General features: G+C 41.5%; 1 protein-coding gene across 3 annotated transcripts in view; it reads left to right on the top strand.

Moving 5' to 3' along the window:
- ARHGEF9 (Cdc42 guanine nucleotide exchange factor 9) overlaps window positions 1-16471 on the top strand; it is a 195238-nt gene that overhangs the window by 139488 nt on the left and 39279 nt on the right. For 2 of the 3 annotated variants that reach the window (XM_082681102.1, XM_082681101.1), the window contains exon 7: window positions 13623-13754. In XM_082681102.1, coding sequence (XP_082537228.1) covers window positions 13623-13754 — 132 coding nt within the window. Of the gene's footprint in view, window positions 1-13622; window positions 13755-14185; window positions 14221-16471 lie in introns of all 3 variants that reach the window. The other variant, XM_082681103.1, reaches the window with a different exon arrangement.

Here is a 16471-nt window from a genome sequence, read left to right as displayed (position 1 = left end):
TAAATATTTCTAAAATGTCAGAGTCAGTAGGTCTTTTAGGGAACTCCCCAAAGAACATCTCTGGCCATGTTTATGCACATGTGTGTGCGCACACACACGTGCACACATGCAAACCTTGTAATGATGGTGGAAGTCTGAGAAGCCTATTCCTGACTGAGGCCAAACAGCAAGTCAATGACAAAACTAAAACTTGAATCTAGTCTCCAGATTCCCTGGGGGATGTTCTTTACACTGCTGCACCACATACTCTTCCAGCCTTCTGCTTCCTACAGCCCAGTTGCTTCCCTTTATGATATTGCAGGGACTTGTTTCTGCAGTAAAGTGTCCATATCTAAGCAAGAGAGTAAGACTGCCTTGGGGGGAAGTCCAACTCCCGGTAAGGCTAAAGGTAGATGAGTGCTGGGGAGCCTCCCACAGAAAGCAATAGGATATGTCCATTCCATGGCTGGTTGGCTATTGGCTTGGGTGGCTCAACCTCACTGATTCCCTGGTATAGGTTTTTTCTATGTTCCACCTACCCAAGCAGTTGGACATTCAGAAAGAAGTCCTGCCAGCTTGGTGGGTGCAGCTGTGGACAAGCCTTGCAAATCAAGAAAATGAAGCAGTGCTTTGCTCTCTCTGCCACTCACTTGCCTCCTCCACATGTTTGAATAAACAGGGTGGGTATCAAAAGCATCTACATAATAATTTCAGTTTGATTTGTCAAATGAAAAAGAAGAGTCAGGAGACCTTCAAGATGGCGGAGGAGTAAGACATGGAGATCACCTTCCTCCCCACAAATACATTTGAAATACATCTACATGTGAAACAACTCCTACTGAATGTTAGCAGAAGACCTCAGACTTCCCAAAAGTAAAGAAATTCCCCACGTACCTGGGTAGGGCAGAAGAAAACAGAAAAAAACAGAGACAAAAGAATAGGGATGGGACCGACACCTCTGGGAGGGAGGAGTGAAGGAGGAAAAGTTTTCACATACTAGGAAACTCCTTTACTGGTGGAGATGGGGTGTGGCGGGGGAAGCTTTGGAGCCATGGAGGAGAGCACAGCAGCAAGGGTGCAGAGAGCAAAGTGAAGAGATTCCCACACAGAGGATAAGTGCCAACCAGCACGCACCAGCCTGAGAGGCTTGTCTGCTCACCAGCCAGGGCGGGTGGGGGCTGGGAGCTGAGGCTATGGATTCGGAGGTCGGATCCCAGGGAGAGGACTGGTGTTGGCTGCATGAACACAGCCTGAAGGGGGCTAGTGCGGCACAGCTAGCCAGGAGGGAGTCCAGGAAAATGTCTGGAACTGCCTAAGAGGCTAGAGACCATTGTTTCAGGGTGCACGAGGAGAGAGGATTCAGAGCACTGCCTAAACAAACTCCAGCGCTGCGTGCGAGCCACGCCTATCAGCATGGACACCAGAGATGAGCATGAAATGCTAAGGCTGCTGATGCAGCCACCAAGAAGCCTGTGTGCAAGCACCAGTCACTATCCACACAATCCCTCCCAGGAGACTGTGCAGCCCACCACTGCCAGGGTCCCGTGATCCAGGGACAACATCCACGGGAGAAAACATGGCATGCCTCAGGCTGTTGCAATGTCACACCAGCCTCTGCCGCTGCAGACTCGCGCTGCATTTCATACCCCTCCCTCTCCCGCTGGGCTGAGTGAGCCAGAGCCTTCTAATCAACTGCTACTTTAGCCCCTTCCTGTCTGAGCAAAGAACAGATGCCCTCAGGCGACATACACGCAGAGGCAGGGCCAAATTAAAAGCTGAACCCCAGGAGCTGTGCAAACAAAGAAGAGAAAGGGAATTTTCTCCCAGCGGCCTCAGGAGCAGTGGATTAAATCTCGACAATCATCTTAATGTACCCTGCATACACGGAATACCTGAATAGACAACGAATCAGCCCGAAATTGAAGTGCCGGACTTTGGGAGCAACTGCAAACTTGGGGTTCACTTTCTACATCTAATTTGTGTCTGGTTTTACGTTTATCTTAGTTTAGTATTAAAAGTTTATTATCAGTGGTAGATTCATTTATTGATTTGGTTTCTCTCTTCTTTTTTTTATATATATAAATATCTATATTTTTTTTCTTTTTCTCCTTTTCTGAGTGTGTATGTGTATGCTTCTTTGGGTGATTTTGTGTGTATAGCTTTGCTTTTACCATTTTCCCCAGGGTTTGGTCTCTCCATTTTTTAAATAATTTTTATATTATTTTAATTTTAATAATTTTTAAATTTTTATAATTTTTAAATTTTTTATTTTAGTAACTTTATTTTATTTTTCCCTTTTTTCTTTTTTATTTCCTTCTTCTTCCCTTCCTTCCTTCCTTCCTTCCTTCCTTCCTTCCTTCCTTTCTTTCTTTCTTTCTTTCTTTCTTTCTTTCTTTCTTTCTTTCTTTCTTTCTTTCTTTCTTTCTTTCTTTCTTTCTTTCTTTCTTTCTTTCTTTCTTTCTTTCTTTCTACCTTTTCTTCTAGATGTGTGGCTGAAACAGTCTAGGTACTCCAGCCACATATCAGTCCTGTACCTCCGAGTACAGAGAGCTGAGTTTAGGACATTGGTCCACCAGAGACCTCCTAGCTCCACATAATATCAAACAGCAAAAGCTCTCCCATAGATCTCCATCTCAATGCTAAGACCCAGCTCCACTCAATGACCAGCAAGCTACAGTGCTGGACAACCTATGCCAAAAAACTAGCAAGACAGGAACACAACCCCACCCAATAGCAAAGAGGCTGCCTAATATCATGCAAATGTCAAAACACCGCAAAACCCACCACTGGACATGGTCCCGCCCACCAAAAGACAAGATCCAGTCTCATCCACCAGAACACAGGTGCCAGACCCTTACCAGGAAGCCGAAACAACCCACTGAACCAACCTTAACCACTGGGCACAGACAACAAAAACAGTGGGAACTACGAACCTCCAGCCTGCAAAAATGAGACCCCAAACACAGTAAGTTAAGCAAAATGAAAACACAGGGAAAAACACAGCAAACAAAGGAGCAAGGTAAAAACCCACCACACCAAACAAATGAAGAGGAAATAGGCAACCTAGCTGAAAAAGAATTCATCATAATGATAGTAAAGATGATCCAAAATCTTGAAAAAGGAATGGAGAAAATACAAGAAACATTTAACAAGAACCTAGAAGAACTGAAGAGCAAACAATGATGAGAAACACAATAAACGAAATAAAAATATTCTCTAGAAGGAATCAGTAGCAGAATAACTGAGGCAGAAGAATGGATAAATGATGTGGAAGGTGAAAGAGTGGAAATAACTACTGCAGAGCAGAATAAAGAAAAAAGAATGAAAAGAACTGAGGACAGTCTCAGAGACCTCTGGGACAACATTACCGCACCAACATTCAAATTATAGGGGTCACAGAAGAAGAAGAGAGAAAGAACAGGACTAAGAAAATTTTTGAAGAGATTATAGTTGAAAACTTCCCTAATATGGGAAAGGAAATAGTCAATCAAGTCCAGGAAGCACATAGAGTCCAATACAGGATAAATTCAAGGAAAAACATGTCAACACACATATTAATCAAACTATCAAAAATTAAATACAGGGAAAAATATTAAAAGCAGCAAGGCAAAAGCAACAAATAACATACAAGGGAATCCCCATAAAGTTAACAGCTGATCTTTCAGCAGAAACTCTGCAAGCCAGAAGGGAGTGGCAGGACATATTTAAAGTGATGAAAGGGAAAAACCTACAACCAAGATTACACAGCAAGGATATCACTCAGATTTGAAGGAGAAATTAAAAACTTTACAGACAAGCAAAACTTAAGAGAATTCAGAACCAGCAAACTGGATTTACAACAAATGCTGAAGGAAATTCTCTATGCAGGAAACACAGGAGAAGGGAAAAATATACAATAACGAACCCCAAACAATTAGGAAAATGTTATTAGGAACATACATATCGATAACTACCTTAAATGTAAATGCATTAAATGTTCCAAACACAACACATAGACTGGCTGAATGGATACAAAAATAAGACCCGTATATACGCTGTCTACAAGAGACCCACATCAGACCTAGGGACTCATACAGACAATAAGTGAGGGGATGGAAAAAAATATTCCATGTAAATGGAAATCAAAAGAAAGCTGGAGTAGTAATTCTCATATCAGACAAAATAGACTTTAAAATAAAGACTATTACAAGAGACAAAGAAGGACACTACATAATGATCATTGGATCATTCCAAAAAGAAGGTATAACAACTGTAAATATTGATGCACCCAACATAGGAGCACCTCAATACATAAGGCAAATGCTAACAGCCATAAAACCGGAAATCGACAGTAACACAATCATAGTAGGGGACTTTAACACCCCACTTTCACCAACGGACATATCATCCAAAATGAAAATTAATAGGGAAACACAAACTTTAAATGATATTCTAAACAAGACGGACTTAACTGATATTTATAGGACATTCCAATGAAAAACAACAGAATACAGTTTCTTATCAAGAGCTCATGGAACATTCTCCAGGATAGATCATATCTTGGGTCACAAATCAACCCTTGATAAGTTAAGAAAATTGAAATTGCATCAAGTATCTTTTCCAACCACAATGCTATGAGATTAGATATCAATTACAGGGAAAAAAACCTATAAAAACTACAAACACATGGAGGCTAAACAATACACTACTAAATAACCAAGAGATCACTGAAGAAATCAAAGACAATATCAAAAAATACCTAGAAACAGATGACAATGAAAACACAATGACCCAAAACTCTTGGGATGCAGCAAAAGCAGTTCTAAGAGGGAAGCTTATAGCAATACAATCCTACCTCAAGAAACAAGAATCATCTCAAATAAACAACCTAACCTTACACAAAAAGCAATTAGAGAAAGAAAAACAAAAAAATAACCCAAAGATAGCAGAAGTAAAGAAATCATAAAGATTAGGTCAGAAATAAATGAAGAAGAAATGAAGGAAATGATAGCAAATATCAGTAAAACTAAAAGCTTGTTCTTTCAGAAGATAAACGAAATTGATAATCAATTAGCCAGACTCATCAAGAAGAAAAGGTAGAAGACTCAAATCAACAGAATTACAAATGAAAAAGGAGAAGTAACAGCTGGCATTGCAGAAATGCAAAGGATCATGAGAGATTACTGCAGGCCACTAAATGCCAATAAAATGGACAACCAGGAAGATATGGAAAATTCCTTAGACAAGTGCAACCTTCTGAGGCTGAACCAGGAAGAAATTGAAAATATAAGCAGACCAATCACGAGCACTAAAATTGAGATGGTGAATAAAAATCTTCCAACAAACAAAAGCCCAGGAACAGATGGCTTCACAGGCAAATTTGATCAAACATTTAGAGAACAGCTAAAACCTATCCTTTTCAAATTCTTCCAAAGTATAGAAGATGGAGGAACACTCCCAAAGTCACCCTGATACCAAAACCAGACAAAGATGTCACAAAGAATAAAAATTCAGGCCAATATCACTGATGAATATATATGCAAAAATTCTCAACAAAATACTAGCAAGCAGAATCCAACAGCACATTAAAAAGTTCATACACCATGATCAAGTGGGCATTATCCCAGGAATGCAAGGATTCTTCAATATACACAAATCAATCAATGTGATAAACTGTATTAACAATTTGAAGGAGAAAAACCATATGATCATCTCAATAGATGCAGAAAAAGCTTTTCACAAAATTCAACACCCATTTATGATAAAAAACCTTCCAGAAAGTAGGCATATAGGGAAGTTACCTCAACATAATAAAGGCCATATATGACAAACCCACAGCCAACATAGTTCTCAATGGTGAAACACTGAAACCATTTCCTGTAAGATCAGGAACAAGAGAAAGTTTTCCACTCTCACCACTGTTATTCAACATAGTTTTGGAAGTTTTAGCCACAGCAATCAGAAGAAAAACAAATAAAAGGAATTCAAATCGGAAAAGAAGAAGTAAAACTGTCACTGTTTGCAGATGACATGATACTATACATAGAGAATCCTAAAGATGCTACCAGAAAACTACTAGAGCTAATCAATGAACTTGGTAAAGTAGCAGGATACAAAATTAATGCACAGAAATCTCTTGCATTCCTATACACTATGATGAAAAATCTGAAAGATAAATTGAGGAAACACTCCCACTTACCATAGTACCAAAAATAATAAATACCTGGGAATAAACCTACCTAAGGAGACAGAAGACATGTATGCAGAAAACTGTAAGACACTGATGAAAGAAATTAAAGATGATACAAACAGTTGGAGAGATGTACAATGTTCTTGGATTGGAAGAATCAATACTGTGAAAATGACTACTACCCAAAGCAATCTACAGATTCAATGCAATCCCTATGAAACTACCAGTGGCACTTTTCACAGAAGTAGGACAAAAAAAATCTCACTTTGTATGGAAACACAAAAGACCCTGAATAGCCAAAGCAATCTTGAGAAAGAAAAACGAAGCTGGAGGAATCAGGCTCCTTGACTTCAGACAATACTACAAAGGTACACTAATCAAGACAGCACAGTACTGGCACAGAAACAGAAATATAGTTCAATAGAACAGGATAGAAAGCCAGAGGTAAACCCATGCACCTATGGTCACCTTATTTTTGATAAAGGAGGCAGGAATATACAATGGAGAAAAGACAGCCTCTTCAATAAGTGGTGCTGGGAAAACTGGACAGCTACATGTAAAAGAATGAAATTACAGCACTCCCTAACACCATACACAAAAATAAACTCAAAATGGATTAAAGACCTAAATATAAGAGCAGACACTATAAAATTCTTAGAGGAAAACATAGGCAGAACACTCTATGACATAAATCACAGCAAGATCCTTTTTGAGCCACCTCCTACAGAAATGGAAATAAAAAAATAAATAAACAAATGGGACCTAGTGAAACTTAAAAGCTTTTGCACATCAAAGGACACCATAAACAAGAGGAAAAGACAACCCTCAGAATGGGAGAAAATATTTGCAAATGAAGCAACTGACAAAGAATTAACCTCCAAAATTTACAAGCAGCACATGCAGCTCAACATCAAAAAAACAAACAACCCTATCCAAGAATAGGCAGAAGACCTAAATAGACATTTCTGCAAAGAAGATATACAGATTGCCAACAAACATATGAAAGAATGCTCAACATCACTAATCATTACAGAAATGCAAATCAAAACTACAATGAGGTATCACCTCACACCAGTCAGAATGGCCATCATCAAAAAATCTACAAACAATAAATGCTGGAGAGGGTGTGGAGAAAAGGGAACCCTCTTGCACTGTTGGTGGGAATGTAAATTGATACAGCCACTATGGATAACAGTATGGAGGTTCCTTAAAAAACTAAGAAGAGAACTGCCTTATGATACAGCAATCCCACTACTGGGCATGTACCCTAAGAAAACCATAATTCCAAAAGAGTCATGTACCACAATGTTCATTGCAGCTCTATTTACAATAGCCAGGACATGGAAGCAACCTAAGTGTCCATCAACAGATGAATGGATAAAGAAGATGTGGTACATATATACAATGGAATATTACTCAGCCATAAAAAGAAATGAAATTGAGTTATTTGTAGTGAGGTGGATGGACCTAGAGTCTGTCATACAGAGTGAAGTAACTCAGAAAGAGAAAAACAAATACTGTATGCTAGCACATATGTATGGAAACCAAAAATAAGAAGAAAAGTTGTTCTGACGAACCTAGGGACAGGTCAGAAATAAAGACGCAGATGTAGAAAATGGACTGAGGACACGGGAAGGGGGATGGGTAAGCTGGGACGAAGTGAGAGAGTGGCATTTACATATATACACTACCAAATATAAAGTAGATTGTTAGTGGGAAGTGGCCACATGGCACAGGGAGATCAGCTCGGTGCTTTGTGACCACCTAGAGGGGTCGGATAGGGAGAGTGGGAGCCAGACGCAAGAGGGAGGAGATATGGGGATATATATATATATATATATATATATATATATGTATTGCTAATTCACTTTGTTATACAGCAGAAACTAACACACCATTGTAAAGGAATTATACTCCAATAAAGATGTTTAAAAACATAAATTAATTTAAAGAAAAAACAAGAATCATAGAAGAAACCTTCACAACTTAATCTCCCTTGAAAAGGAATTACGAAAGAGGGTGGAGAGTTAGTACCACACCGGCAATTGGTGCCTGCTCAGTAAATCAGAGCATTTTGCTAGAGAGCAGGAGACCTTGTACTGTAACCACACGTTACCGGCCCTCAGCTTATTCAATGAACATTTTGGATTTATTTGCCCACCTCCAGTTTCCATCCTTGCTCCCTGCCAGCCTATGTGTACTAGAGTTCATGGAGTCCCCCATGCTCTGCCCTACCCCCTAGGGCTTCTAAAAAATCAGTGGATGAGTGAAAGTACCACCTATACCTCTAAATAATAATAAGTACCTTCAATCAGCTTAGGGGAGCATCAGGAAGAAGAACATGTTCTCACGAATTGCAGTTTCTAGGAAATTTCTATCTCTGATGCTGATGTTTGTTTATGCTCTCACATTGCTACCCTTCACATGCATTAGATCCACTTGAAGGTAAGGGGAAGGAACATATCCCTGACAGCTTATTTTGTTTTTTTCCATTCTTTAATTGTTCTTTATTTTTTATTTTTGCAAGATTTTTTAAAACAAATTTATTGGAGTATAATTGCTTTACAATGGTGTGTTAGTTTCTGTGTATAACAAAGTGAATCGGCTCTATGAATACGTATATCCACATATCCCCACCCTCTTTTGCCTCCCTACCGCCCTCTCTATCCCTCGCTTCAAGGTGGTCACAAAGCACCGAGCTGATCTCCCTGTACGATGCAGCTGCTTTCCACTAGCTATCTATTTTACATTTGGGAGTGTATATATGTTAGTGCTACTGTCTCACTTTGTCCCAGCTTACTCTTCCCCCTCCCTATGTCCTCAAGTCCATTCTCTACATCTGCTTCTGTATTCCTGTCCTGCCCGTAGGTTCATCAGAACCATTTTGAGTTTTTTTAGATTCCATATATATGTGTTAGCATATGGAATTTATTTTTCTCTTTCTGACTTACTTCACTCTGTATGACAGACTCTAGGTCCATCCACCTCACTACAAATAATTCAATTTCATTTCTTCTTATAGCTGAGTAATATTGCATTGTATATATGTGCCACATCTTCTTCATCCATTCTTCATCTGTTGATGGACACTTAGGTTGCTTCCATTTCTTGGCTATTGTAAATATTGCTGCAATGAACATTGTGGTACATGACTCTTTTGGAATTATGGTTTTCTCAGGGTATATGCCCAGTAGGGGGATTGCTGTGTCATATGGTAGTTCTATTTTTAGTTTTATAAGGAACCGGCATACTGTTCTCCATAGTGGCTATATCAATTTACATTCCCACCAACAGTGCAAGAGGGTTCCCTTTTCTCCACACCCTCTCCAGCATTTATTGTTTGTAGATTTTTTGATGATGGCCATTCTGACTGGTGTGAGGTGATACCTTATTGTAGTTTTGATTTGCATTTCTGTAATGATTAGTGATGTTGAGTATTCTTTCATGTGTTTGTTGGCAATCTGTATATCTTCTTTGGAGAAATGTCTCTTTAGGTCTTCTGCCCATTTTTGAATTGGGTTGTTTGTTTTTTTGTTATTGAGTTACATGAGCTGCTTGTAAGTTTTGGAGAGTGATCCTTTGTCAGTTGCTTCATTTGCAAATATTTTCTCCCATTCTGAGGGTTGTCTTTTCCTCTTGTTTATGGTATCCTTTGATGTGCAAAAGCTTTTAAGTTTCATTAGGTCCCATTTGTTTATTTTTATTTCCATTTCTGTAGGAGGTGGTTCAAAAAGGATCTTGCTGTGATTTATGTCATAGAGTGTTCTGCCTATGTTTTCCTCTAAGAGTTTGATAGTGTCTGGCCTTACATTTAGGTCTTTAATCCATTTTGAGTTTATTGTTGTGTATGGTGTTAGGAAGTGTTCTAATTTCATTCTTTTACATGTAGCTGTAACCCTGACAGCTTCTTTTATATCTTTTTTTTTTTCTGGAGATTTTTACCAGGATCCCAAGTTTGCAGCTCATATTTGAGAACTTGATTGTGTGTTGTTGTGATTTCCTCCTCATAGCACCCTTCCCCCATAGCCTGGTTGTATAATACTCAATAGCATGTTCCAGTTTACCATTGGACGTTTGAATCCAAAGAAGTTGGAGAAAACACAAAAGCCCAACGTGATGACAGCAGCAAAAACATCTTTTTAAAGCTAAATGGCTTGATGAGGCATACTCTTTGGACCAGGAGATCAAATGTGGAGGGATAGATTTGTTATTTCCCTGCTTTCCTCCTAGCAGGCAGAATTGAATATAAACTCTGAGAAGGGTAGCATTTCCTTTGTCCTCTCCCTTGATGTGCTCAGGGCACAACCCTACATCAGATAATCAGCCTATAATTAGAATGAGGTGCTGGGCATTGGGATATTGAAATGAATGAGATGTAGCCTTGACTATCCAGTGAGGGCAAGTATGTTCCAGGCAGAGAAAACAGTGTGAGCAAAATTCTGGAAGAATGGAAGAGAACAGAAGGCATGTGGAGGAGTGGGAGGTGGGAAGAGATTGCACTTGAGGGGTCAAGGCAAAGAACTGTGTAGTGCAGTGGGGCAGAGAGGGCAAAGTCTGATTGCTCTAAACTCTGAGAGGTCCCTCTACCTTACATGAGCTTATTTCATGTTCTCAAGCAGCCATGTGATTTGAGTCAAACAGGAACCTTTGAATTAGCCCCATTGTCTAAATGAGGAAACAGATTGTGATTAAGCTACTTCTGAAGGAAATGAGTTGATGGCAGCACTGGGCCCAGAACTGAAGTCTTTGAGGTTCTTACCTTAGAAATTTCCAAAGCAGCTGCTTTTTCCATTAAGGGATCATTATTTTGCTGTGGTTTGATGGTTTAGAACATGGACTTTTGAGCGACTCTCTCTTGGATTCTGCCACTTTCGGCATATTACTTCCAATTTCTCTGACACTGGTTTGGGGACAAATAGCACTACATCCCTTATTGGGTTGTGAGTATTAATAGGAATATGTGGCACAGGATTTAGGGTACACAGTAATAATCAAGGTAATAACTATCACTATATGGAGCTTACAGTGTGATGTGTACTTTTGTAAACACTTTATATATGTTAACTTATATAATCCTTACCACAGCCAAATGAGGTTGGTAATGTTATCATCATTTTAAAGATGAGGAAACTGAGGAACAGAGAAGATGAGTTAACTGACAACAATCACCTTGGTGAGCATAGAGGTGTATTTTTTCAAGTTTTTTTTTTTCTTGGTAGAGTGGCATCAAGTGGCATTTTATGGCAAGTACTTAAAACAGAATTGATAGAATTGGGTTGCTCCTAGCTGGTGCTGTGTGTAGACCAGATGCCACTGAGTAGTCCTCCTGGTCTGATCATTCTCAGCTTAGCAAGTTGTGCCTTTAAAAGTCATACTGGCCATCTTTGTATAGCATTGGCCCCTTTTATAGCGTTCTTTCACTTCATACATATTCAAAATGGACTATAGTACATCTTCCTGGCCTGCCTCAAGGTGGGGCATGGCCGACTGGTACCATGTTCAGCTTCCCATCCCTCCAACAGGAAAACCTTGCATGACCCCCACACTCTGAGGGATTCTTCTCCTAGCACTGGGCCTCCAGAAGTTCTGTGCTAGTATGTGGGCCCCTCAAGGAGGAGTGTTTACCAAAGTTCCAGGGAACCCTTGAGGTGTAGTCTGGAGTCACACTAGTATCTCTGAGCTTTCTTTTTTTTTTTTTTAACATCTTTATTGGAGTATAATTGCTTTACAGTGGTGTGTTAGTTTCTGCTTTATAACAAAGTGAATCAGCTATACATATACATATGTCCCCATATCTCCTCCCTCTTGCATCTCCCTCCCACCCTCCCTATCCCACCCCTCTAGGTGGTCATAAAGCACCAAGCTGATCTCCCTGTGCTATGTGACTGCTTCCCACTAGCTATTTTACATTTGGTAGAGTATATATGTCCATGCCACTCTCTCACTTCATCCCAGCTTACCCTTCCCCCTCCCTGTGTCCTCAAGTTGAGCTTTCTTTTTGAGGTTGTATTATTAGAAAATATTTCCATTGAGCTCCCCTTTTTCTTTCCATCCCTTAGACTGAAAAAAAAGTGATATGCTCAAGAATACAATTTCCTGATACCCTTCTCTTTGGGCCACTGCCCTGCCTAGACTGTTTACCTCTGATTGTTTCTGGGGAGATGCGGGAACCCCCATCTCTAAAGTTGACTTGAAGCTTTTCAGTACAAGGCTGAGACCTTAGCATTAGAGTATCAGTGCTAAGACCTTAGAGATCATCCTCACATACCTCATTTAACAGCTGGAAAACTGAGACCCAGAGAGAGGAAGGGACTGACTCTCCAGTGACTTTTTGGCGTAGAGACAGTATAACATAGTGGCAAAAGTGAGCACACTCTCTGGAGCTGCAGACTTGTGGTTGGATTGTGGATCTTTGGCTAACTAGCTGGGTGACTGTGGCTGATCACTTGACTTCTTTGTACCTCAGACTATAAAGATGACAGCAAGACTATCTACCTCCCAGGGCTACTGTGATGCTCAGAAGAGACAGAGTGAAAGTATGTAGCACAATGTCTGATCCCTGTAGGTGCTCAATAAGTATTAATTCTCCTGAGTCAGGGGGCCACTTCTTTTTGTCCCCATGGTTTGCCTTGCATTCCATGAGTTCTGAGCATACCTATATTAGACTCCTTTGCTGACATGTAAGCTCCTCGATAACAGGGCCAAGTCTGGCTTGGCATCTGACATAGACCCCCACATATCAGAGTTCCCATAAATAAGAGGCCCTTGGAAACTCTGTAGAATAGAATTAGCTAGATGTTCGGTGTTTTTGGTGTGTGTGTCTGATTCTACATAGCAAGAAATATAAGCAAGTTATTCAGGCTTTCTGGATAACAGACCAAGGTGATGAAATTTCCTGTTTAATCAGTGATTTTAATGAACTGAGAAAGGAAGGAAAAACAATTTTGAGAGGGTGAATGGATTCTCTTTCTCTCCTTCAAACATCATCTCCTTCTTGTCCTTCCCTGTCTTGTTTTACTTGTCTGGGAAGCAGAGAGACTTCTAGCACCTGCTCAGGCTTTACTCTTCAGGTACAAGAAAGAGACTAAAAGTCTAGAACTAGGATGAAAGATTGGGGCAGAAAGAGAGATTTAGAGAAAAAGAGAGAGGGAGAATAAGAGAGAGAGAGACAGATAGACAGACACCTCATGGCAGCTGGTGCCTCTAGGGCCAGAGAGCAACTGGCAAAGAAGGACTATAGCAGTCCTGGGTAGTGGGGCTCATTTGGCCTCAGGGTAAACAAGAGTATGGGTCTTTATAGCTCATGGAGCCTTTCAGAGATTCCCAGAGGTTCCTCCCTCCATCCTTTCTTCCTCACCGGGCCCTTTCTGTCCTCCTCCTGTCCCAGCCTATGCCGAGCTCTAGGTGCCTCCAGGCAAGTGAAGGGGCCATCCCTCCTGCCTGGCTGCCTCTCACTATCACATGTCCTTCCCAGGGCGAGGACATCCTAGACAGGAGCTCGGAGCTGATCTACACTGGGGAGATGGCGTGGATCTACCAGCCCTACGGCCGCAACCAGCAACGGGTCTTCTTCCTGTTTGACCACCAGATGGTCCTCTGCAAGAAGGTAACCCCACCCCTTTCTTCCCTGAGGGATATGGGCACCCCAGGGGGCACCACACCCTTCCTCTCCATCATCCCCAGTTCCCAACAAAGTGGGCTAACCCTGCTGGGCAAAAACAAGACAATATATTGGCAGCAATTCCATATCAGGATCACTGGTATGGCATGAATATCACAAGCAGGACTGGCTTATGGGCAGTGAAATTCTGAAATTGGTAAAGTTTGTGTTGGTATCTTTTATACACTTTTCCCTCCTGCCCTTCATGGCGATCTTTCTCACTCTTTTCGACCCAGAGCTGATAGCCTGCTGATTTGCACCAGTTGTGAAAAATATTGAAATATTTCTATCCCAGTTGGTGAATAAGTGGCTTCCCTGAGCACCTCCCCTCATTTCTACTCTAATGGCTTTGACCATCTGGCCCCTTACTGCCCTAGGAACCAACAAGGGACCTCCTACTTTACTCTTACAGGTAAGGTGCCTTACCTTTGTGATACAGGAATTTTCCCTGTTCCCCTACCCATTTCCTATACAAGTTGTGTCACATCCCTATAACTCTCAGCTGTGCTCTTCTTTACCCTCCCTTCTCTGTAATCCATTTGAGAAAAGGTCTTGCTCTTGTGATTAACTCAGCATGAGTGTTTGTTTCTTGGTATCTTCTCCTTGGCAGGCAGGAGGATGGCATATGTTCTCAGCCTGATTCCTCCTGATGGGATACTGTTTCCTCCACCTCCTCCCTTAGGATAGGGAGTTCAGATCACTTTTAGTTCCAGGGACTGGCTGGGGAGAATTTGGGACCAGGGAAAGTAAAAGAGGAGGGGAAAACCAAAGAATGCTTAAAGTGACTTTTTATTTATTTATTTATTTTGCGGTATGCGGGCCTCTCACTGTCGTGGCCTCTCCTGTTGTGGAGCACAGGCTCCGGACGCGCAGGCTCAGCGGCCATGGATCACAGGCCCAGCCGCTCCGCAGCATGTGGGATCTTCCCGGACCAGGGCACGAATGTGCGTCCCCGCATCTGCAGGCGGACTCCCAACCACTGCGCCACCAGGGAAGCACTAAAGTGACTTTTTAAATTCACCATCCTACCCTTGGCTCTTTCTCCATAAGCCATTCCCTTTGTTCTCTTCCTCACTAAGTAGCAAATACCTCTGAAAGGGAATACTAAATCATGAAGCACCAGGTTAAACACTGTCATCTTTTCCAGCGTGGAACAGGAACCACACATTTGTTTTTAAGCCCCCTGTTCTCTGTGTATACCACATCTTGCATTAAATCTCTGGCTATTTGCCTTTGACAGTGGATTGAGGGAACAAATTGAGTTTCAAGTCAAACTGCCTCAATATTTGAGAATAAGCTTTAAGTGCCAGCTCTAGAACTGATAGCTCACTAGTTAATGGAGAAAATTACTGCCTTGGTCTGGACCTGGCCCTGGAAGAGAGAACTTTTATGAATCTGGAAATTGGCCAAACACCCAGCCTTCTTATTATCTACCCCCAACTCTTCCTTAGACGTCCATCAAATCAGGAGGCAGGATTTTTGAGGGTTAACTTATGTAGCCAAGGAAATTCTCAGCATATCAGTCATGTCACCAATAGGCATGTGCTCATTCTTCCCACTGAGCCATGCTTACACTCAGAACAACCAGTTGTAGAGAGACACAGAAAAGAGATTAGGAAGCTGGTTTATTTTAGCGTTGCCCACCACTCACACCCTGTTAATTTAAGCATCTGTCAGCTAAGGCTGAGATTACTTTAAGGAAAATGTGAAACTCAGCTCTGCAAAGTAGTAGCTATAGGAGACACGGCCAGGAGCCAGAACACAAAATAGTGAGGCAAAGGCTAGAAATAAAGGGAAGAAACAACATGGACAGTGAGCTAATTTTAGGAGCCAGGGGACAGCAGAAAACTAAAATGGAATGAGAGTCAGCTCCAGGCCAGCTAGTAGAAGCCAGTGATTAAGGAGAAACCAGAAGCCAAGCCAGCCAAGCGGGCAGGGTGTAGCAGGCAAAAAGGATGACAAAAACAAGAGAAACCTTGAAGCTAGCATAGCTTTCTTCCAATGGGAGCCTTCTTGTTCTAGCAAGAACCATGACCTCCCCTTCCAGAAAAAAGCTATCCATATACCTGGGCCTTCTTGACTCTGGTTTCTCAGAGCATGAGAAGCTACAGTTTGATTTTTCAAAGCCTATTAAAACTAAATCTGATGTTTGTGTTGAGGCTATGGTTGAGGATTTCTATTTGGTACCTGCAATAGGCCTTTCTATTCAGCAATAGGGAGTAATTTTTTTTTTTTTCGGTACGCGGGCCTCCCACTGTTGTGACCTCTCCCGTTGCAGAGCACAGGCTCTGACGCGCAGGCTCAGCGGCCATTGCTCACGGTCCTAGCCGCTCCGCGGCATGTGGGATTTTCCTGGACCGGGGCACGAACCCGTGTCCCCTGCATCGACAGGTGGACTCTCAACCACCAGGGAAGCCCTGGGAGTAAACGTTTGAGAAATGACCATGGCACCAAAATAAGGTATAGAAAGAGACAAGGTCTTTGGTCTGCTGGATGGTTGAGGGACCTCTTGCCATTGCTATGAAAGCCTTTCCTCTTGAGGTAGAGCTGGAAGAAATGGATAAATCTTCCTGGATATGAAGAATCCTTTGGCAAAGGAAATCTACAGAGGAAAAGGGCCAGGACTAGAGCTGGGCGAGTAAGACACTCACCTCAGGCACAGA

This window comes from Grampus griseus (assembly GCF_964374135.1).
Source record: "Grampus griseus genome assembly, chromosome: X".
NCBI classification, from domain to species: Eukaryota; Metazoa; Chordata; class Mammalia; order Artiodactyla; family Delphinidae; genus Grampus; species Grampus griseus.
This window is presented reverse-complemented; position numbering and strand designations above follow the sequence as displayed.